General features: G+C 50.9%; 10 protein-coding genes across 10 annotated transcripts; 4 read left to right on the top strand and 6 right to left on the bottom strand.

Moving 5' to 3' along the window:
- Positions 1-228: 228 nt before the first annotated feature.
- On the top strand, positions 229-1,459 carry Aud_004438 (F-actin-capping protein subunit alpha; the record flags this gene model as incomplete). The annotated part of the gene is made up of 6 exons (XM_043289378.1): positions 229-285; positions 508-615; positions 677-766; positions 817-869; positions 918-1,055; positions 1,111-1,459. The coding sequence occupies 6 exons, from the start codon at positions 229-231 to the stop codon at positions 1,457-1,459; spliced, it is 795 nt and encodes a 264-aa protein (XP_043145313.1).
- Positions 1,460-1,813: 354 nt separating this feature from the next.
- On the top strand, positions 1,814-2,686 carry Aud_004437 (PEX11 domain protein; the record flags this gene model as incomplete). The annotated part of the gene is made up of 3 exons (XM_043289377.1): positions 1,814-2,012; positions 2,086-2,264; positions 2,321-2,686. The coding sequence occupies 3 exons, from the start codon at positions 1,814-1,816 to the stop codon at positions 2,684-2,686; spliced, it is 744 nt and encodes a 247-aa protein (XP_043145312.1).
- Positions 2,687-3,069: 383 nt separating this feature from the next.
- Aud_004436 (uncharacterized protein) lies at positions 3,070-4,158 on the top strand (the record flags this gene model as incomplete). Its single annotated transcript, XM_043289376.1, has 1 exon — positions 3,070-4,158. One exon carries the CDS (start codon positions 3,070-3,072, stop codon positions 4,156-4,158), a length of 1,089 nt encoding a protein of 362 aa, XP_043145311.1.
- An 86-nt stretch (positions 4,159-4,244) lies between these two features.
- Aud_004435 (uncharacterized protein) lies at positions 4,245-4,769 on the bottom strand (the record flags this gene model as incomplete). The annotated part of the gene is made up of 1 exon (XM_043289375.1): positions 4,245-4,769. The coding sequence occupies one exon, from the start codon at positions 4,767-4,769 to the stop codon at positions 4,245-4,247; it is 525 nt and encodes a 174-aa protein (XP_043145310.1).
- A 701-nt stretch (positions 4,770-5,470) lies between these two features.
- On the bottom strand, positions 5,471-6,502 carry Aud_004434 (D-2-hydroxyacid dehydrogenase family protein; the record flags this gene model as incomplete). The annotated part of the gene is made up of 1 exon (XM_043289374.1): positions 5,471-6,502. One exon carries the CDS (start codon positions 6,500-6,502, stop codon positions 5,471-5,473), a length of 1,032 nt encoding a protein of 343 aa, XP_043145309.1.
- A 170-nt stretch (positions 6,503-6,672) lies between these two features.
- Positions 6,673-8,143, bottom strand: Aud_004433 (putative MFS monocarboxylate transporter; the record flags this gene model as incomplete). The annotated part of the gene is made up of 4 exons (XM_043289373.1): positions 6,673-7,458; positions 7,515-7,775; positions 7,827-7,924; positions 7,981-8,143. The coding sequence occupies 4 exons, from the start codon at positions 8,141-8,143 to the stop codon at positions 6,673-6,675; spliced, it is 1,308 nt and encodes a 435-aa protein (XP_043145308.1).
- A 573-nt stretch (positions 8,144-8,716) lies between these two features.
- Aud_004432 (zinc-binding alcohol dehydrogenase family protein) lies at positions 8,717-9,763 on the bottom strand (the record flags this gene model as incomplete). Its single annotated transcript, XM_043289372.1, has 1 exon — positions 8,717-9,763. One exon carries the CDS (start codon positions 9,761-9,763, stop codon positions 8,717-8,719), a length of 1,047 nt encoding a protein of 348 aa, XP_043145307.1.
- A 4,071-nt stretch (positions 9,764-13,834) lies between these two features.
- Aud_004431 (uncharacterized protein) lies at positions 13,835-15,131 on the bottom strand (the record flags this gene model as incomplete). Its single annotated transcript, XM_043289371.1, has 2 exons — positions 13,835-14,877; positions 14,936-15,131. 2 exons carry the CDS (start codon positions 15,129-15,131, stop codon positions 13,835-13,837), a joined length of 1,239 nt encoding a protein of 412 aa, XP_043145306.1.
- A 1,369-nt stretch (positions 15,132-16,500) lies between these two features.
- Positions 16,501-18,987, top strand: Aud_004430 (HET domain protein; the record flags this gene model as incomplete). The annotated part of the gene is made up of 1 exon (XM_043289370.1): positions 16,501-18,987. The coding sequence occupies one exon, from the start codon at positions 16,501-16,503 to the stop codon at positions 18,985-18,987; it is 2,487 nt and encodes an 828-aa protein (XP_043145305.1).
- Positions 18,988-21,679: 2,692 nt separating this feature from the next.
- Aud_004429 (lysozyme) lies at positions 21,680-22,414 on the bottom strand (the record flags this gene model as incomplete). Its single annotated transcript, XM_043289369.1, has 2 exons — positions 21,680-22,207; positions 22,262-22,414. The coding sequence occupies 2 exons, from the start codon at positions 22,412-22,414 to the stop codon at positions 21,680-21,682; spliced, it is 681 nt and encodes a 226-aa protein (XP_043145304.1).
- Between the last annotated feature and the right edge of the window lie 279 nt (positions 22,415-22,693).

The following is a 22,693-nucleotide window of genomic DNA, read 5'->3' as shown; positions in this document are numbered from 1 at the left end:
TGTAGTTCAAGATGGCGGTGGTATCTTTCCCAGGCCACGTGCAAGATAGCCGCTTATCGCGCTAGAGCTCCGTCTCCGCTAACAAGCAATTGAGCTGTGGTCAGAGCTATCCTTGTTTACATCTTGTTGCTGCTGTCCCCCTTTGATCTTTTCGTTCTCATTCCTGTTCTGAATCAATATATTAGACACAGATTAGAGTCATCTAACTCTCCAGTCGAAATTGCCGTGATGGGTTCCACGGTTGAGCTCGCATCCTCGTTCATCGAGGGTGCCCCGCCAGGCGAGGTAGGCATCCAATTCCACCTATACAACACCTACGTGATCGTTTCCCTCATCGAGCATGCAAAACTAATCAGACACTTCTAGCTCTCTGATGTCGTCGCTGGTATTACCTCCCACAGCCCACTATCCGCAGAAATCCCCGCAATCCTCTAGGCTAGCTGCATTCAACCCCGATCAGGTCGTATTACTGATTACTGAATAACGTCGTCCACGACAGATATCAAGGCACTTACCTCGGACGAATCGGATGTTATTCCCTCTCTTGCGCCTGCGTTCGAACGGTACAATGAGAAGCAATTGGCTACCGTGAAGCTGCCCGGAGCTAGTCAGGAGGTGGGTCGACGTTGCGTACAACCCTCAAGTGGCCGTGTTCTGACAAAGTGATCGGTCTCAGGTCATCGTCAGTGAATTCAACAAGCTAGAAGGAAGCCGATACTTTGATGTTGAGACTCAGACATCGTTCGACGTGGATCATGTAACACAGGTAGGTTTGGTGGTGGAATGAGGGGCGTGTGGAGGCTGATTGGATCAAAGCAAGCGTCTGGTGCGCAATCCTATGTGCTGGAATCGCAAAATGCGGATTTGATGTAGGTTGCCGTGTTCATGTGGAGTTCCTTATGGTCTGACCAGTGCAGCAAATCTCTCCTCAAATCGCTCGCTAAACATGCTGCGGAACACTACCCGAACTGCTCCTACGGCGTCTACCCTACTGAGGACGATACGGCTGTCGCGATTCTACTTGTTGCAAATCGCTACTCGCCGAACAACTTCTGGTCAGTGTTCGAACCAATACAAAAAGCGCATGGGCTAATGAGGAACGCGCTGTAGGAACGGTCGCTTCCGCTCCATCTATCAAGTCCCCGTGTCCGAGTCGACCACCGTGAGCGGCAAGATCCTTGTGGATGTGCATTACTATGAGGATGGCAATGTGGCTCTCAACACGAACAAGCCCATCAATATCTCCATTCCCTCGATCTCTGCTGAGAGCATTATCTCCCGTATTGCGGCCGCGGAGCGAGACTACCAGGAGGAGCTCAACCGTGCGTTCGTGCAGATGGCGGAGGGCGCGTTCAAGAACCTGCGGAGACAATTGCCCATTACCCGGCAGAAAGTGGAGTGGGAGAAGGTTGGAGGGTATCGGCTGGGACAGGATATTTCTGGTGGAAAGGGGCGGTAGATTGCTCATGGGATGTACAGATGTTTGAGGACATGCGGATTGTCTGGCCAACAATGTGTAGATGATCATTTGACATAGTTATTCTGAAGCGCGAATCCAACTTTGCTAAAACGCGTGCTTATGTTCTTCTACTATTTTCATATTGGGCGTAGTTATCTAGTTGAGATTGTGGACTGAGCGCCAAGTCGGCATTCAGGGGAGGAGATGGATGCCGATGCGCCATGAAGACAATTGTCGGTCTGAGATGGACCGATAAGCTCATAGAACCAAATCTTACACTTCAACATAAAGTTCTTAACATTCCCCCTCAATCTTGATCAGTTGAATCCCATCACACTGGCGAACAACACCACAATGGCAGTGAAAGCCCCTCATCCTCCTACCCGTTCAACCCCCTCCGCAATCAAACAATTCTCCAACTTCACCCGCACGGGAGCAGGCCTCGAGAAAACCCTCCGACTTATCCAGGCCCTCGCAACAATCGTCATCGAAACCAGCATCGACAATGGAACAGTCACGACCTGGTCAACCGCCAAGTCGCAATTAGCGCTGAGTTAGTCCCTGTATCTCCATCACAGCCAATGTACCAATCTGTACTTATGCGTTTGCTCTCCCTCTAACTCCAGCCCGCCGCTTCTTCCGCTTCTTTAACTTTCTCGATTGTTTCGAGCGGGTGTATGACCTCCTCGGTAGCAGTTCTGCAACTGGTAGCAGGACGGGCGCTGACGGCTTTCCGACAACGCTGATCGAGCTCGGCCGGTGGACGTGTCTAGGGCTGTACTTCATGTTGGAGGATTGTACTATCGTAAGATTTCTCCGTCTTGTACTCTTTTTTTGTGAACTGGGCTAATGGGTTGGCAGCTACATGCAATGGACGTCTACCCCGTGTACTGGAATAAGCCCGTCCTCGTTGAGGCCTACAAATTCTGGTTCTACGCATTGGCGTTATCAATTGTTGGGGCCTTGTGGGGGTTACTGTTTGCTCCTGGTTCTGCTTCTGTGGGTAAGGCGCAGCAGGATGAGAAGAAGGGTGGGAGTAGCAAGGAGAGGAAGGATGGGGGCTCGGGACCCCTAATGAAGCGGATTGTGGTTGATGGCTGTGACTTGTTGATTCCCGGGGTATTCTTGGGATGGATCCCGGTGAGTGAGTTGGTGGTGGGCATGGCGATGGTGGTGAGTACACTGGTTGCGGGGAGAGATATCTGGATCAAGGCTCAGCAGGCATAATGGAGTGTGGGTGGGATATGTATATTTGGATATTGTCTTAGTACATAAAAATCTCCAACACCGGCGCCAATTATATAGGGATTTCTTGCGTCGAAAGCCAGCGATTCCGTACCCAGGCTTGGTCCCCAGGGTCTCCACGAGCGTGATAAATATGGTCATACTTGGCAGGGGCTCCAAGAGTCCAAGTGGGCTCGCCCAGGGCCTCGTCCGACTGAAATTGGCGGTCCAGGAGATACCCACGCGCCTCTAGCCGCTGACCCCGGTTAGCGCTGATAACCATGAGATGATTGCGTCTATCATTGAGATGGGCGATGATGAGATAAATGCTTTGTCTCATGTCGAGATGAGGTCGTCTCCTCGCGACACCAGAGTATGGAACCATCATGTCGGTACTTGCGCAGACTCGATACTTCCGGATATGCATCATTACAGCAGCAGTGACTGCTTTCCTGCTTATGTCGTTCTCTCTATCGACACAAAGATGGTCAGCGACAACTCCTATCCAGCGACATCCAGACAATATCGTCTCAGACGCCACCGCTTCAACGGCATCCGCCTCTCCCTGGCCAACACCATCACTTCAGTTACCTGACAAAACCTTCACTCGAACGGTAGTGATCGCGAAACTCGAAGAAGAAGACGCCTCATGGATCGACACCCTCGTCCAAACCGACCCCTGCCTCAGCAGCGCCGTCTACACCGTTGACAACCCGAACGCCACCCTCACCGTCCCCCAAAACAAAGGCCACGAGGTCATGGTATACCTCACCTACATAATCGACCACTACGCCTCGCTCAGCGACGTGACGCTCTTCATGCACGCGCACCAGTTCACCTGGCACAACAATGACTTCCTCAACTCCGACTCGGCGCTGCAGGTCCGGCGTCTGCGGAGCGAGTACGTGCTCCGAAACGGGTACGTCAATCTCCGCTGCCACCTTGGCCCGGGGTGCCCGGATCACATCCATCCGACGGTGGCCGGGGATGATCTTCTGAATATCCCCGAGGCAGCGGTTTTTGGGAATTCGTGGCAGGAGCTGTTTCCCGGGGTCCCGGTGCCGAGCGTTCTGTCGCAGCCGTGCTGTGGGCAGTTTGCGGTGAGTGCGGAGCGCATTCGGACGGTGGCACTGGAGAGGTATGTGCGGTATCGGGAGTGGTTACTCGCGACGCCGTTGGAGGATAAGCTGTCTGGGCGGGTGTGGGAGTACTTGTGGCAGTGGTTGTTTACGGGGCGGGAGGAGTATTGTCCTGATGAGCAGGTGTGTTATTGTGAGGGGTACGGGGTGTGTTTTGGGGAGGGCGAGTATGAGGAGTACTTCAGATTGAGGGATGAATCGAGGGAGTCGGAGAGAAGAGTCGAGGAGCTGAATCAGTCCGAGGCGTTTGTCGAAGAAGATATTCGATCACTGAAGGATCATATCGATGAGTTGCATGAGAAAATGAGCGCTATCAAGAGCAAAGCCGTATCATAGATATGCGCAATGTTTTGTATACCATTATCCCAATGTATATATACCCCGAAGGTCTATCAAGTCTACTCTATTCTACAAACACATCATCACAGCTGACCGTCCCTCTCCCTCAACATCTCCTCGATATGCGGATTCAACCAGTACCCCCCCAGCTCCTCTCTGCCCATCGTCTTCGCCCCGGAAATCCACCCCTTACACTTCTCACTCCCGCAGTTACAGTTGAACGCCTGATCCATCTCCCACTCCGAACTGGGATAGAAGAACGTCAACGCATCCCCGACCTTCAACGGCCGTTCGTCCACAACCCGCACCTCCATCTTATGCATATCGAAGTTCAAACTCGGGTCGCATGAGTGGTTGCAAAACACCAGGTCCGAGTTCAGCTCGATGTGGCTGTCCCGGCCGGTCTGGACGGATGTGTAGGCCTTCTTGGAGGGTGTGGCGGTGGTGATCTTGGCAAACACGGCGCCTGCCGGGAGCGAGACGAGGGAGGAGGCGCTGCTGCCGAAGGCTTTTGGGGAGCGGTTGACTTGAATCAAGCCAGGATGAGTTGCAGGGGGGGTTGCTGTTGTTGTACAGGTTGTGGGTTCTTGGACGGCGATGGGGGCCATTGTGGTTGATAACGTTGTTCAATTGGGTCAATTATTTGAGAAATTGTAAGAAAAACCCCGGAGGACGTCAATTGATGTGATAGAAAGAAAGTCAATTTGTTAAAGAGAGTCCAGTAGCATACGGAAATAAATGCTGAGCCGGGGAGTGAGGTACCCCGCCTACTTATACGAGATGAATGTGAATGTGGGGTGATCCGATTCCTGCCGCTGTTCCTGTCGATGATGGCGTACTTTGCATCATTTGTTTACTAGCTTCGTTAATACAAGCACTAGCCAACTCAAATAAGTCTATGTCTCCCTTCTACCGAGGAATGCTGTGTAGCGGAAAGATGGAACTTGGTTCTGTGGGTCCAACTGAGCCGTTTGCGGTGGCCAGTATCTATGCCGAGGTACAATTGTTTACATCTACGAAACACAATTGCCACCTGTCTTAGGAATGGCATCGTCCCCTTGGTCCACTAGCTATATTAGGCTCCATTAAGGTTCTGCACTGACAGTCTAGTTGGCATCTGAAAGGACGAATTGGTCCATCCGGTGAGCATCCACATGTAAGTCAAATCTAGCAGGTTTCAATTTTGACTTTCATACCGGGCGATTTACTCCATCAGGATAGGCAGTTGGCAATCTACGGAGTATGGATATCCCACATGTCATGCAGGCCATTGATGCATCGTGTCAATTATGTGCATTATTTCATATGATCAATTCAATCTCACCTGCAGCTCCTTACCATCCAACCACCGCTCCAAATTCGCAGCCGCCTCCTTATACCACCCATTGATCAGCTCCTCTTCCCCATATCCCATATGCGGCGTCAACAGCACCTCGCTGCGCCCCTCAACACCCCAAGCCGTCGTCCGCCACGGACTATCAACAGGTAGCGGCTCCGGATCAAACACGTCGAGCGCCGCACCCCGGATCCGACCAGCGTTCAGCGTCTCCAGCAGTGCCCGCTCATCAATCAGCGGACCCCGCGACGTATTCACAATCATGGCCTCCGGACGCAGCGCAGCCAGCTCCTCCGCCCCGATGATCCCCCGACTCCGCTCAGACAACACATAATGCACGCTGAGCACATCCGCCCGCCGCAGGAACTCCAGCTTCTCCGGCACCACCTCGAAGCTCCCCGCCGGTAACCCCTGCGCGGTCGCCTGCTCGTCGGCCTTGTCCTGCGTCAGGTTCGCCGACCACGCGATGGCCTTCATCCCAAACGCGAGGACCGCAATCCGCCCGACCTGCGCGCCCAGCTTGCCAAGTCCCAGCAGCGCCAGCGTCTTGCCGGACAGATTGACCCCCAGCGAACCCTGCCATTTCCCCGCTTTGACGGCTGCATCGTCGCGCGCGACGTGCCGCGCCAGAGCGAGGATCAGCGCCCAGGTGTGTTGGACAGTGGAGTTGACGCCTGGGGGTCGGCCGACGGTCCCGGCGACGGGGATCCCGCGCGCGGTGAGCGCGGGGAGATCGAGCGATAGGTTGCGGTTCCCTGTTGTTAGGAGGAGTTTGAGGTTGGGGAGGGCGGCGATTGTTTCCGCGGCCATGGGAGTGCGCTCTCTCATGGCGAGGATGGCGTCGAAGGGGCGTAGGCGGGCGATCAGCTGCTGCTGTTGTACGCGGTCGCGCGGGTCGAGGGTGTCGGGGAAGTAGGAGATGTCCACGCGGGAGGTGAGGTGGGCAAAGTGCTTGGCGGAGAGGTTTTGGTAGTCATCGAGGATGGCGAATTTGATTCTGGACATTTTGCAGGTGAGTTGATCGATTTCTTGGTTAATTTTTGCTTGACGAAGCTGATTGAGGTGTTGAGATATTTTTGTGGTCGTCATGGCTAAGAGTATAGCCGTGAGTCATGCTGCCCCGCAACTCTTCCGACCTCGGGACATTGGATGTTGACTGTGTGATAGTCACAAGTCTACAACAACTTCAACGGCCTGGCCAGCACGCTCAACCCCCCCAAGAGAGCTGTCACTCCCGTAAACACAATCAGTCCTCCATACCCACTGCCGTACCCATACCCCGCCGTCCACTTCTCCCCCGCCATCAATGCCTCACTTAACGGCCCACTAACCACATTCCCGATCCCCCGTCCAGAACACAAGAATCCAAACACAATGCCCGGATCGGCATAGGCATTTTTCCTCCGCACTTCTCCCTGAATAGCAGGCCAAGTCGACGAGAATGAGCCCGCAAAAACTCCATAGGCCACACAGAAAACGAACAATGGCGCCAAACTAACCGCGAAGCCCCACAGCAGGAACGTCGCCAACACTGTCCCGACAGTCGAGATGAGTATACACGTCGTCGCATGACAACGGTCAACCAGCGAGCCCATGGTGATACACCCAAAGACCGAAGCAAGATTCAGCAGAATGACCGTCAGCGATGCGGTGAGGTTGTTCGCGCCCAGTGAACGCGCATATGTCGGGAGATAGATCGTGGGAAGGAAATAGCCCAGTGCCTCGATAATATTCCCAGCTTGGTAGATCAAAAACGTCCGATCAAGAACGAAAGAGAGGTTGAACGTGCGCATGCTGGACGACGCCGAGATAGGCACGCGCGGTTTCACAAAGTAGAGAAGCGGTGCTGCAAGCACGAAGAGGATCACGGCCCAGGCGCGCAGAGTGACGCGGTGTCCGTACGTATTCAGGAGCCATTGTAGTAAAACTGGAAGCACGACACCCGCGAGACCTGTTCCTGCCTGTCCATTTTCAGCAAAAACGTACCAGAGTGTAAGCTACAGGAGAGGAAACTCACCCACATAATCCCAAACGCCAGCCCCTTCCGTCTCGCAAACCACTCATCCATGAAGACGATGGTTGGCGCGTACGCGACACTCGCGCCGAGTCCGTAGAACACACCCTGGGAGATGATCAACTCCGTTGTGGTCTTGGAGAACGAGCTGAGCGCCAGGGCCAGTGACATGGTCACAAAACCCGCGGGCGCGGCCCAGATGCGTAGCCGCGGGAAAGAAAGGAGGATGCCAAAGTTAACGGGGGCAAGGAGGTAGTTGACGCCCTGGAGCGGTGATCAGTAGCTGGTCTCTCGCTGTACGTGTGGTGGAATTACCATTGAGCATGTTCCGATGATGGCGATATTGCTGGACCCTTGAAAGGGTTCATGGGTGTTATAGTAGTCCTGGAAGATACCAAAGGCGAAGGAGAAGCCTGAACCTGAATTAGCTCTGCTAGGAGTGATCGATTATGTAGGTGTAGGAGCCTACCCCATATAAGGGCCTCTATCATGAAACATGCCGCTAGGAAAAGCCAGGCGTCTTTCCCGCCGTCCATCGGAGGGAGCTGTTGGTTTTGTTCGTGGTCATGATCCTGAATAGAGTTTAGGGATTGTTCTTCTGAGCGGAGACGCAGTTGAATATCCGATTCCATCCTGTTCCCTCTGTTTGTCGATATGTTGAAAGAATAAAGGTCCAAGTTGACTCTGTTGGGTCAGATAAATGTTCGGCTTGTTAAACCGAAGGGCGTGGGTGGGTCAATCACCACGTCACTTCTGACTTCCCACTTCGGTAACTGATTCCGATAAAGAGGACTTTTCCTCACTTCCTATTGCCGGACGGCAGATGGATCTGATAGTTTGATGGTTTCGGCATCACAATAGACATATCGTCAAGTTATCTTTAGACTCGATGGCAGCGACATATATTCTTGGCCACGTCTCTCCAGAGGTCCAAGATCAACACCAGGCCAAACGATGCGCCTTGCTAATCGGGAGAATCTTGTTCTTCTTCAGTCCTGCCACCCTAAGGGTCACAAAGAAGAGATCGATATGCCCATATGTGCTGACTATTGCCATATCGTGATCCATATTGTGGATTTCGGTGCTTGGAGATGGGAAAGGAGAAGTAAAAGGACGTGAAACTGATAGAGGATGTTCTCAGTACCAGCAGCAGAGAATATGTGAATTATTGTGGTGCTTAATTATATTAATACACTAGGTGTGATTCAAGGGGTCTCAGCAACATTGTACACCAACTTTTCTCCGCTGACCTTGCCCTCTCTCATGAGCTGCAGGCCATTCAGAACACCCTTCAATCCATCCGGACAAACCTTGGGACGGTGCGGCTTGACCTTGCCCTCTGCCAACAGTTTCTCCGCGACAGACCAAAACTTGCGCCCAAACTCAAAATCTTCCGGCTTCGCAGGAACTTCCATGTCGCCAAACTTGAACTTCTCACCGACGACAGTGTATCCCAGGGTCCAGCGATCGTTGACGTTCTCGCGCTTAATGGGAACAACAAGAAGAGCAGTGTATTCTCCCCCCTCGGTGCTCAGTGCCTCGTCGCAGAACTTGGCGCTTGACTCCAGCGAGATCGTGTCCAGCACATACTTAAGCTTGTTATCGGTGGCCTTGCGGATCTCCGCCGCGGCGTTGGGATCGTTGTAGTCATACACCGCATCGGCTCCAAGGCTCTTGACAAGGTCAAAGTTGCGCGGCGAGCACGTCGTCAGCACCCGGTAGCCGGACAGCTTGGCGAACTGGATAGCCAGGGTACCCGTGGCACTGGAACCGCCATAGATCAGGAGAGGCTGGGCATCCTTGATCGGATCTGTTGGCCAATTCAACTGCAAGCTCTGATAGAGCGATTGGCCGACAGTGGTGATCCCGACGCCCAGCGTGGCGGCTTCCTGGAAGCTCAGGTTATCCGGGATGTGGATTTGCAAGTCGCCCTTGGCGACAATGTACTCGGCAAACGTGCCATCCTCGGGCTGCACGGCGTTGGAGCCGTGAGCGAACCCACAGACTCTGTCGCCCTTCTTGAAGGGCTTCTTGACGGCCTTGCCCACTTCCTCAACGATACCGGCGTAGTCGCAGCCGACAAGCACGCCGGGAGGAGCCAGGAAGTCAATGTGCTTCCAGTCTGTGGGGTTCAGGGCCACGCTGACGGTCTTGACGAGGATGTAGTCATCGCGCAGCTTGGGGATGGGGTGGTCGGTGACCAAGCTCGCCTGCTTGGGGGCGGTGATGACGACTGCTTTCTGGGTAGACATTTTGATTCTGCTATAGATTCTGGTGTACTACTTCTTGGGAAAGTCGTCGAGAATGGAAGAATTTATACGGATATGCAGCGAGGTGATGCTTACCAATACTTAAAAGAGTTGACGGTAGAGGCGGGTGGGCCCTATTACGTATTACATCATGACGATCAATCACGGAACCACTACCGCGTTACACAGTGTCCAAAGCTTTCAAAGGGGTGAAACCTCTGTGCCTCGTAGTGTAACTGCAATGCCGATTGAAACACAGCTTTTCCACCGAGTGATTTCTAATCAACTTCAGGATGGACAATAGGGTGGAATATACCTCGGCACCTCCGGATCGCCGGATTTAAGCAGCGGGATTACCAGCAGGGGTGGACAAGCTTACGCTCTAACCAGGAACAGCATAGGCCCCGCCTAATCGCCCGCGCTATCATTCCTATGCACGGGGTGCTTTCCCTTTTGGGTTGTGCAGGAATTGTAGCACGCCAGAATGTTCTAGTCTATATTCTGCATCCAACGGAAGTTCTCTAAGGCTTGTTTGACCCCTTTTCAAGCTTGATGGTTAGAGTGCATTCGACATTGTCCTCTTGTGCTGAGCCTCCCAGCTGGGGTCCAACACTGTGTATACTCCGTATGTACATGTACTCATAGTATTTCCCGCCAGATTCGATATTTGGCGGCTGGTTAGTCGCGGAAAAAAGGGCCAACAGGCCTGCCTGACTTCTTCAGGACTGTGTTATAATGCAAGTGAATGCCTGCTCGCCTTGCTTTCCCTTGTTAGCTGGCTTGTATGTAGTGGTCCCAATCCATTGTCGGTCCGTCCAGTGGATGCCCATATTTTGGAGTCCAAATCAATTACCACCATCCCCACCTCCATCATTGCCAACTTCATCGCTGGACCACCCAGACTTCTCAGATTCAGACTCTTCAGGCTCCTTCTCAATTGGCCTAATAAATGGATCTGACTCTTTAGCATTGCCTTCATTGGCATTGGCCTCAATGACACTGAATCCCTACTTGTCATGGAGGTCATGGAGGTCATTGAAGTCCTTGAAAAGAGATTTGAAGATCGCATAGTCATTACGCGCCATTGCCTCATCTGAAGCTTTAGCCAAGTTGATGAATTCTCGACGGTACAAACGCTTGTCCCGTTCTGAAAGCTCACCCGCTGCAATCCGTTGTAACATTGGGACCTTCTGGTCAGAGCCAACCGTCAAGGTGAAATCATTGATCAGGGATTCGTGGGCAGCCGATGGGATTACTTTGATTAGGCCAGTAGCACCGAGGTTCAGCTACTATGGTAGGCCAACCTTGATAGGATGACCCAATCAATGACACTTTGAGATCTTCGCAATCACGGATCTGCGGAATGTGGAAAGTAATGTCGAGACATTTCACAGGGTGGTAGAATTTTTGTATCTCAGCCGGGAGCTTCTTAAATCCTCATCAGGGGGTTCACAGCTCCGATGAGGGCACGATGTTTGTCCGCATGTCCACCGTGTCTCGCCTCCAACCTAGCCACGGTCTGGTGCTTTTTTTGTCTGGGTGGTCTTGGTTGCGTGTCCTTCGTCACAGACCACGCAGCCAACCCATGGTCATCGTCATGGAAGACCAGGATAAGGCTATGGACGGCAAGAGCGTATCAATATAGATTCATAGATCTGGCATGACTGTCTGTCCATAACTTACTGGTTGTTAAATGCGGGGAGTCGATGTGATGCTTCCTTTTTTAACCATCCCACTAGCTCGCAGGCGTCCTGTATTATGATGGGCTGCGTAATCGGATGACAATGACAGGTGTCTTGTCAAGCAGGTCCAAGATGAGAGCATACAACACATCAGCAAGGTCGGGGTTGATCCGGGAGGGATGTCAAAAATGGCGATGATCTTTGGCCCCAGGCACGTCGAGGAAAGATTAGAGAGCCGGCCTTGCGGAGAAATCAACCGTTATAGTTGGAAACCATGGTCGAGGCCTGGCCAACACTGGCGTTTACGCATTGGGCGGTGGAAAGCTGGGAGGTATAGAACACTCCGCAGACCATATCACAAAGTTGGTTGACTGTCCTTTGGCACGCATCCTTCTTTTAAACTCCACAATTGAAGCGTGGCCAGTGTCTCAGTGGAGCACAAGATCCCATTTGAGAAGGTCTCATAGATTAAAGATCCTACGAATAAGATTTTGGTGAGCGGTCGATGAGGTCGTCATTATCCGCAAAAGGCCTAGTGTTTCCAGGGACGAGTGTTGACTTGAATCATAACACCCATTTGTCGAGTACCGGGGTGAAATAGGCCCATTGACGACCTACTCAATCAGGCATACCGGTTATTAGCCCTGTCAGACATTGCAGGAAGACGATAAGCGCGGCGTTTGGGGTGGCTTCGTCTTCCGCATCAGGGAGCATTACAGGCGATACTGAGCCCCTCAGCAACCAAAGGTAAGAGGAAAGGGATATAGCGACGAGGATTATCCTATTCAGTGGTACTCGTTAGTAATCGAGCGCATCGTCTGACAAGCGAGTCATGTTCACCTTGGAAGTCATTCTGTCTTTTTGGAATACAGCTTGCAAAGGAAGTCGCAGGGATTCGTTGCATAAAGTTGATAGGACGCAATCCAGGTACTCGAGGTAGCAGGCATTGGGTTCACCGTAGCAGGTATAAGGAGGAAGAGATTTAAAGAGACGATAAAGTACGATATTAACATGAAATATGGCGTAAATCAGTGAATCTTCCGCCAGCACGTTCTCTGGTAGACGGAGGGATTCCAAGTAGCAGCCACTTTGATACGCCTCGTGGTGAAGAAGATTTTATACCCATAGCTCACTTCGTCCTGAAAAGATTTGAGACATGAAGCCTTTGATAATCATGGCAGGGCTGGCCTTTGGTCTTGACTCTCCTGATCAAAAGTTGACACTGAATTGGTCGTCGTATGTAGAAACATGGATCAGGAGAACTGGAACATGAACTCCCCCAGCCGATCAAGCACCGCATCCCTTTCCATCATCAAATTCCGCATAGGCTCCACATTCTCAGCGCCCCAGTGGCATTGCACCCAGTCCTACTTAATCTAATTCACACGCAGGCCATTAAGATCAGGATTCCCACCCCAGCTATGGATGGCGGCGTTCATGATCACTAGGAGCAGGTGCCACAACCCAGATATTGCTGAGCTGGTAGAGCAAGCTACATTAAGCGTTGGTTACAGCTGATGTGTTGGAGGAGAGTAGAATAAGGCCCAGGAATCTAGCCTGATCAAGCAGAGCTAGGTAGAGGGTGATTATAGGGCTTATAGAGATAGCAGAGATTATCCTTTGGAGAGCTCAGAACTATTTCTGTTAGAGATTAGCTTTGGGATCTGTTTATAATAAGATAGCAAAAACATCCTTAGCTTGATTTTAGAGAGTATACTCCTTGTGGCTAGCAGTGGTCTTTCCATAGCTGTTTAAGTTGATCCGGAGGAGGTTAACATTAGTTAACTATGGTGTGAGAAGCTAAAAGGTTTCTTCCTATATGGTTAATGATATCTAGGGAGCATGTATGAAAAGAATTATAGGATTACCATTTTGCAGGGGTGCGTCTATCTGCCAATAATGGCCGTTGCTGGTAGTTCAGAGGGCATGATGGTTTTCTAGTTATTTATGTAATGAGATCTGTTCCTTGAACTATAGTTAAACATAATAGAAATGTGCAATGCACATATTTATAGCGTAGATAACAGATTAAATGCTTATTATTGTTTCCATTCAAGGTTGGTGTATAATGTTATGTGACAATTGTTATGGGAGTATCTGGCGAATACGCCTATTGAGAAAAGTCATGTTACCCATCGTGAGATACCCTCGTACTCGCAAGTGGACCGTTTGTTTCAATAAAATGATCTCTTAGCGAGTACCACTGGTAGTCTAATATAGAAATGCTCTCCTGGCTTGTTCAGCCATGCTTTGAGCGAGTACTAGTGTACTACGTCCTTCCATCGCCGGCCCTCCTCATTGACTGTAATCAGATTTTGTACAACTCGCGGCAGCTGCTCCGTCTGCTGTGTAGGGTAAAATAATTCAAAAAAATTAGCAAACACTACCGTTGTTAGCTATCAGACTTGACAACGACGGCCTTTTTCTCCTTCCATTCCTGCGAAATGGCCTCCCACTCCTTCACTTCACTGTCTCGTAAGTCGCCTGGGAAGAAGGTTCCTAGCATGCTCTTCCCCAGCTTCTCATATCTTCTCTCGACCTCCATCAAAGTTTGCATGACTTTGACTTCGCCAACGACCCCGATGAATTCAAGCGGAACGCCATAGGCAGCTGGTGTCCGCTTCCAGCCAGCAACGAAGATATTTTGCAGCATTCCTATACCCCCAACCGCAATCAAGTACCAGGAGTCCTTCTGCAGAGCGGATGCTGTGATCAGGAGTGCAACCCACAACAACCCTAGACTGATAATGGCCAGTTGTGAAAAGAGAGTGATCGGTGGGGAGTTAATTTTGGCAAACCCCGTAGCAAGGTCCTCCAGGTCCAAGCCATGACCGTTGCTGATGATGGCGATTGCATGCTGGGACCCGTTTCCACGCGTCAAAATAAAATTCTTCTTGTCCCGAGCAGCCAAGCGCCGACAAGCCCACTTCTCGACCTTCCAATGCGGCAGCGCCCCGGTGCTGTAGCAGAGAATGATGGCCGCGGCGGTGACCAGCATGACCCCCCAATCTCCACGAAGGCCCACCGGGACCGCAGCTATTCCCAGTTGGACCACCGTGGCAATAACACCTGACCAATGAAGCAGATCGTGGCCGGGCTCCCCATGCGGCTGCTTGGTGCTTGGCTGCCAAAGACTGACAACTAATCCGGCTTGCGAAGGACGAGGCACTCGGCGCCCCGATCCGGGGGATGTTCTCTCCTCATGCTGCTGGTCAAATTCCCAACGAGCCTTGATAAGAGACTCTGTTTTTTCCCGGACCGGCTCCCCCATCCAGTACTCATAATCTCGCATTATCCGTCCGAGAACCCAGGAGTTATTCCCACGGACATAACCGTTCTTGCCATTGATAAGAGAGCAGGGAGTGTCCGCATCTGGCATAAGCCTGTATTCACCGAGCGCGGAACATACGGAGGACGCCGCGTAGGAGACCCAACCTCAGAAGCAGATAAGCAAATGAAGTAGAAGATTTGTCTTGTTTCAGGTCGTACACACCAAATGAAAAGGCGACTGGAGTAGTCCAACCCCCCGCCAGCTGAGCGAGAGCGCGATGGATCAAGTCACCTCCGACCAAGAGAAGGATAGTAAAGGCGTAATTGGATGGATTGGACCATTCATCGGCAAATGCAGCAGATGTAGCCCCTGGGTCGAAGTCTCGGCGGGTGAAGAGGTGTTGGAGAGTTGGGGCCATGGAAGGCAGAGGAAGAAGAGAGTGGAGTACAGGCCTAGAAAGGTGTACAATGATGCAGTGCCGTGCAGATAATCAGTAGATTTTGTTGAAGCATTTAAGTAGCCTATACACATCAAAAAAGCTCAACAATCAAATTGCGCAGCAAACTATCCGCTAGCTGGCAGTGCGGGGTGCGTTGGGTATATTAGTATATCTCAAAGCTGAAAATCGATCAGCCTCACTTGACAACACAGGCCAATGGTGTCACCGTTTGTTCGTCACACTGCAATCTTACAAGACCAGGAAATACTTCTTGCATTTTGATCCCTACTAGTTCAGTTTCGGCCCCCATCCTCATTAACGCAGTACCAATGAGAAAACACAGAACTTCCATCATTATAGCGTACTAAGCCTTAATAAACTCTAGTCGCCTGTAGTGCAGAGTTCTGCTGTGGACTTAGACTGTTACGCTCTCACGCTCAGACCAGTAAGCTCCGTTCCCACAGAAACGATTGTACAAGCGCTTAGCAGCCTGACACAGGTTTCCACCAGAATCATAATATTCTGGCTTTTGTCCCATTGAGCATTGAGCATTGAACAATTTATCATCCAAATACCATCCCTGCAGAATAAGGAACTCAGATCATATTTGTAATATACATTCCAACATAGCGATATTCACTCGACCACTGAACCTAAGAGGCCGAGTAGTGACACATTCAGAGAATACTCTAGGAGTACCAAGAACTAAGCTACCTAATATTGAAATAGAGTTATTGATCTCCAAGCGCTCTTTGAATCTCCTACAGAAGTGATGAAGTCTCTAGATGTTGCTATCTGCCTAGTTATGGCCCGCTTACTGGAACAGCAACGAGAACCTAGAATGTTATAGCTAGCCAGCTAACCGCTCTAATACGTAGACAAGGATAAAAGACTCTATGCTTTCTTAGATCTTTTCCGGAATAATAAAGATTTAATTTTGTTGTAAGAGTGACTACATTTAATACCTATGCCCCTCAGTGAACAATGTTCATTGGCTGCGGATGGTGGTTGTACAGCTGGACCGCCGTCAGCTGAGTTCTCTAAGAAAATAATAGGCCACTACTGGACACCAAGAAAATTTCGGCAGAGAGTATGGAGTAGTAGCTGCTTACCTTGGGTTATTGACGGACTTAAGGTGCTAGCTCTAAATTTTTACTAACCCTTAAGTCTGTGACTTAAAGCAGCTACACGGCCCCTCTGCTTACCTACCAACGTCGACTCGTAAACATACACGAGGTTTGTTACTCGTGCTCACCACTACGAAATCTACGCGCTGCTTCTCATTCTGTCAGTTTAGCTTGTGTGGAACGCGGAGAGAAAAGAAAAAGAGAAAGCCTCTAAAATATACATGGCAGAGCTAGCTGTCCAGCCCGACTGGACTCTGAGCAAGACCCAGGTCTCTGCTATCCTCGATCAGAATACCTACCATCCAGCTGAAACGGGGTCTGGACTTCCCATCGAGCTCAGGTTCATGCAATTTGGCGAGTTAGGCGAGGCTGGAAACTATGAGTTGCTTAGCATGGAAAAAAAGAAGGCACGGATTGAGCAGTGGTGCCGGGATGCATTTGCTTTCCTGGAGCCCAAAAATGGGGACCTAGGGTCACATCTTGAGCGGCTCGATGCCATGTTTTCAACACTAGTTACCTGCAGCTTCCAGGTCTACAGAAGAAATCTCACGAAGGATGACATTGTAGGCAAGACGTGTGCCTTGCTGGCCCGTCTGCCCCCACAGCCCCCAGAACTGCAGTTTCAGTATGAAAGCAAGGACGCTCAGTCAGACCTGGACAGTCCATGGCCAGTCGAGTACTTTCGCGCCTACCCTACCGTTACGGATCAGCCTGAGGAGCCTCGGAGTAGATATACGTGGACAAATCTTCGGGTTCTTTCCAGACCCACGACGAACGTGGTCCGCATTGCTTTGTTTTTAGTGATGGAACCGAGCGCGGCCTTCACACTTACCAGCGCCTATTCAGATACCATAGTCAGCCTTCTCGACACCGTAACAGACTTTTGCCGTCGTTCAAAAACTAAGGCTGATGCACAAGCTTGGTTCATCCTGCAGGGTTTTCTGTGGGCAGCGTGGCAGCAGACCGTGATGTTACAACTTTGGTACGACGCCACAAACCGGCAGAACGTGGGCTACTCGTTTGAAAAGCACAATCATCTCATATCCAGAGAGATTCCTGCGGTGATGCCGGGGCGAGAGATTGTTGCGCGTTCGAGACCGAGATATATGTGCAAATGGGCGTTTGAGCTGCTTCGGTCCGATCTCAGCTCGGTGACTCAGGATTTCAGGGGTCTCTTTGAGATCTACGAACTTCACTTTGGCGACCGTGCGCCCCGCTGTAACCTTGCTGCTGGACATGGTAGGTCGAGGCTGTGTGACGGCAAAGCGCCGGGAAACTGCCAGAGATTTGAGTCCGAGGGTGTCCAGATTCAATCTGCTCACGATTTCGAGTGTCCTGGTTCTGCTTGCAGTTTCTTAGTCTGGGATGAGCAGTCTTATAGGAGCATCAACGGAGCGAGGGCAGTCTGTCTGGAGGAGACTGATGAGAAATCCATTCGATACCGTCCCGTGTCCGCTGAGACTATGGCTGTGTCTCATGTATGGTCCCACGGCGCAGGGGGGCGACCTGAGACTGGGTTCAACATATGCCTCCACCGGAGATATACCGCACTGGCTCGATCCTTTGGATGCACGTCTTACTGGATGGACACGCCTTGTATTCCAACAGATGACGAGCTCCGAGACGAGGCGATCGCCCAGATAAATAGCAACTTCATCAATAGCAAGGTCACCCTGCTGGTCGATAGAGACCTCATGGAGATTGATATTAATCCACTGACTCTACAGGCGAAGGAGGCCATCTTAGCAACAATCGTTGTTTGCGACTGGAATGTTCGTGCGTGGACCCTTCTCGAAGGAATGCGAGGGCGGTTGAAGCTTCACATACTGTGCAAAGACAATCGTGTCATCTCCCTGGTGGACGTCCTCTCCGACGTCTTATCAAAAAGTAGTCTCGGATTTGTATCGCCCTGCTTAGCCATTCAACACTACACCCCTACCCAAAATGAGCGTTACAAGCTCTTGGATCAAGAACCTGTCACGACAGAGCAAGCCACTTGCTTCCTGAACCACAGACACGCCACCAAGGACCGAGACGTGATCATGATCTGGAATCTGGTCTGCGGCTCGAACAAAGTAGTAAAGACGGCCGTGGATTTTTGGAAGTCAACAGTGGGACAACCATTAGCAACCGGCTTTCTCGTGTCTAGTGCTCCGCGGCTCAAGGGCCGCGGGTTAAGCTGGGCGCCATCACGCCCGAATCTCGTGCCCCCGACGGCCGACACATCCGATGGGAAGCAATATCCCGCCTTTGATGGTCAGAACAGCGTAGCCGGTCTAATAGGAGCAGAAGGCTTCAAAGCGGAATGGCTTGTGTGCCCGATCCGCCGTTCTAAAGCTCTTCCGATCTGGTTCTCGTTGTATACTTATGAGGCGAAGTCCCATGTTGATGCTTACTATAAGGTCTACAACGGGGGTGCAAACGCAAAGATGGATCTGAGGAGTCTTCTCAACATTCGCTCCATAATTGCACCGCTCCTTAAACGGTATCGCTGGGTTGCTCTCTTGCTACCCGCCCTTCGAGAGCGATTGGCTTCTGGAGCTGTGTTTCCTCCCCGGCCATTCCCGTACCAGGGGGAAGCTAAGGGCCCATTGCTTGTTGTTGTGGCCTCGAATGATGGAGAAGAGTGGGAGTGGCAGTTTGTGTATGAGTGGGATGTCAAGTTCCAGTTGCCTGAATTTTCACTCAAGGAGCTGCTGATAGTTTAGATGCAACGATAATACGATATATCTTTAATCATTGATTTCCAGCCTCTCTCTGGCGATCTCCTGTTCTTTGTCCAGTTGCTAGCTCAAATGCTAGATCTACATCAGAACTTTAGACTGAAAAGGGTCTTGATATTTCTGACACTCGTTGACATTTCCGTATGAGCTGATTGAATCACTTTTGAGCGAAGCCGTGCAGCAAAAGCTCAAGCCATCACAAGCGCGACATAGCCGCCTCGATATGAGCATCAGTCGACACCCGATGCGCTTCGAACTCTCTGGCAACTTCATATATCTGCAATCTGTATGTTGCTGACTCATTGGGCACGCCGGACAGAAGTCTGGGCAGCAGCAAAAACGACTCATGTGGGTCCGGCCTTGGTTCGACCGCAACAATGCCTGTAATGTGAAGGTTGGCGCGGAGAGGATTTCGCCTGCCATCAGCCTTCTTTGTTGAATGTGGTCTTGATTTATTGATAGGTTAGCAAAGCACAAGCCCAACGAATGGGATAATCTATACTTCACTTTGGCATTTCGTTGCTTCTCTAAGCATAGGGCAAAATCATTTCACTTCGAGGAGGTACAACAACGATGGCTGATACACAGAAGGGCTGGCGGCTTGGAAGATCAGCTACTCGAGGATGTCGAGAGCCGAGGGTTCTAGCTTGCCAAAAAGGAGTTTTGTATATCCTGTAAATGTCTAATATCAGCGACCAGCACAACTTATCAGCAGAAGAAATCAGCATACGAGCACTTGTCTATGTGTTCCCCCAGATATGGTGAGAGCGACCAGAATTTCACGGAGCGCACGCCTTCGTTGGCCGGTCGGTTCATGTAATGTCCACATAACCGAGAGTTCCACGCTCGCGATGGAGATTGATTCAGGAATAGTGACTTGATGGGAGTGCAAGGCTTGATGTAACTGAGTGACTGATGGTAACTGATTGACGTATCTCTCACCAAAGGCAATGAGGAAGATGATCAAGGCCAAATCTCCCCGGAAGTTTGCCCTTTCGCTTCGGTACTTCCTTGTCTGGAGCGGATCACTTTGTCAAGGATAACATACGTGGGTTTGAAAAGTCTGTGCCCTTCCAAGAACAGAGACATGTTTGATACATGTGGGTTGCTTGATAGAGAGGTGAGCGAGAAGGGAAGAGAAGATGATACGTTGTGGACGGGCGCCGAGTGAGTATAAATCACTAGTAGGCAGATAATACGCAAGGTCCGTCACAGGCACGTGGAATCTCTGGATCATCCCATTAATTCACGTCTCCTCAGCAATTCCTTCTCGGATCTGGGATCAGTGACGACACTCATCGATTGATTCACGGAATGAGGCCCATATCCATTGCTTCACGTTCCCTTGATTCAACCCTGTCTGTCTTTGTTCCACCACACCCTATCCAGCTTGAAGCAGAGGGATCTGTTTGATGACTTTTTGAGTACCGATAGACTAATCTTGTTCCCAAATTGTGCAAAGCTGGGTAGTGCACACAGCAAGAGCCCCCTCTACCCACCAAGTCAGGTGTCCTGCTAAACAAGAAGTCAACTGTTCTATATCTGATTGGAACTACCATACGATTATTCAAATGTAATGCAAACGGCTCTGCCGCTTAGTGCCGAAGCCAAGAAGCATTCGTAATGTATCCGCCCGATATCCTGTCGAAAGCCGCAAATGCAAGAGTGAACTCCCCGACTCACCTCTACTGCAAACGCGAGCAGACATAGATGCTGACAGCCCTCGTCACCACAATTAGCCAGATTACGTCATACAAGGGGACTCTTGGAAGAGAAACTATGTCCGGCATAGATAAATGCTGCATGCGATTTTCGGTCTTGATGAGCTTCTGGCGAACCGGAGCCACTTCGTTTGGCATTGTGTGGGATCCTGTGTTCAGCCCTGCCGCGGAAGGACCAGGACATCGGATACAACGTGATTAAGGATTAGGGATTGCAAGGGGAGTACAACAGATAACAAGACAAACGTCTTGTGCGTTCATCGAGGAGGGTCCCGAACGGCGAGTTTCCAAAGATCCATGGGAGCTGGACTCTTATCTTGCGCCTTTTTTCCACTCTCATCTCCCATCTTTCTCGCCCTCTCTATTACCATTGAACAAAAGAGCAAGAGCGAAATGTCTCAAAGCTTACAATCTAGAAGTACACGTCTCCTCTGCAGAACTTAACCCAGCAAGCTCCATCGCAGGTCTCACGGCGATGGAATCCATTACAGCGTCAGCAAACCCTATGTTGAAACCTCCAACGGGACCAACAGGAACAGATACCGCAGGTCTACAGCACTCGACGGCGTATCTTACGGCATTCCTTACAGCAGCATCTGCCTTTCGTGTTTGCCGTCATTGTGATTCGAACGGTCTTGACAGTAGATGGACAAGGGAGAATCGGATATAAAGCTTGTTGCAAACGATCGGTCGGCTGTCTATTTATGCTGTTGTGCCTGCAGAGACCGAGGGAGTCAGTGGTTGGAAACATCTTTAACATAAGGAACTGGACATATAGTATCTTTGGTAGAGACTTCATCAGAGTCAGTCACTACGCCTTCATCTGACATAGTCACTGCATCTGAATCCACCGATACTAGTACTCAAGACGATGAAGTTATGGAAGACACTATTACAGAGTGATAACTAGATAAACCTTTACTAAAAAATGAAATGTTTTCCTTTTGAGATAACTGCTAAAGCACTAGCTTCTTCAAATTCTCAAGACTGCCATTCCAAATATCCGAGTCCCCGCCATAGGTATAGCTATCCGAGTTCTGCCAGAACGACTGGTACGGCCATCCGCCCGGAATGGTGCCCACGGAGCTGGAGTACCTAGCCAGCACCAGGGGACAATCAGTAAATGATTTGCTGTTGCCCGTGCAGGTGTTCCACCAGTCAGCGGTGGTATAGATCATCGGATACCGACCGGTGCTGCTCTTGTAGGTATTGACAAAATCGGAAATCCAAGAGACCATCTGAGAGGCGCTAAGTCCATAGCATGTGGCGCCATAGGGGTTGTACTCGATGTCCAGCATACCGGGAAGGGTGATGCCGTCGTTTGACCAGCCTCCACCGTGAGCAAGGAAGTACTTGGCCTGAGCGGCGCCGCTGCTGTCATTAGGGACGGCAAAGTGGTAGCCACCGCGAATGAAACCAGCTTTGGTGGCACCGGTGTAATGGCTGGAGAAAGAAGGGTCGGTGTAGGTGGTGCTTTCGGTGGCCTAGAATGGTCAGGACCCCGTATCTGTATAGAAGTGAGCATATAAGAAACAAACCTTGATCATGACGAAGCGAGCACCAGAGTTATATGCCGCCGCAAAGTTGACGTTGGCCTGGTAGTGGGAGATATCGAAGCCTTGAACGGTGGCCTGGACCACAGAGGCCGAAGCCAGGAGGACGGCCGCAATCTGCTTCAGATCGAGCATCATGTTGATTGATTGTGTCTGAAAAAGCGATCAGAACAGACTTGGTCTGCCGGACAAAGACTCCTATTTATCTTCTCGGCGATATGCCGAATATTCTGCTCCACGCCTGTATTGTCGCATTCAAGGGCGAATACGATGTCGATCACCCCAAAATAGACCCCAGGGATACTACCTTGATAACCTCCTGCATTGATAGCGGCATTTTTCGCGATTTGCTGGATCTCACTCGGCAGTGAAGATGATCGTCGGATGAATACGAGGGACACCTCCGCATCGGTTGAT

Source organism: Aspergillus udagawae (genome assembly GCF_001078395.1).
Source record: "Aspergillus udagawae IFM 46973 DNA, scaffold_3, whole genome shotgun sequence".
Taxonomy (NCBI): Eukaryota; Fungi; Ascomycota; class Eurotiomycetes; order Eurotiales; family Aspergillaceae; genus Aspergillus; species Aspergillus udagawae.
This window is presented reverse-complemented; position numbering and strand designations above follow the sequence as displayed.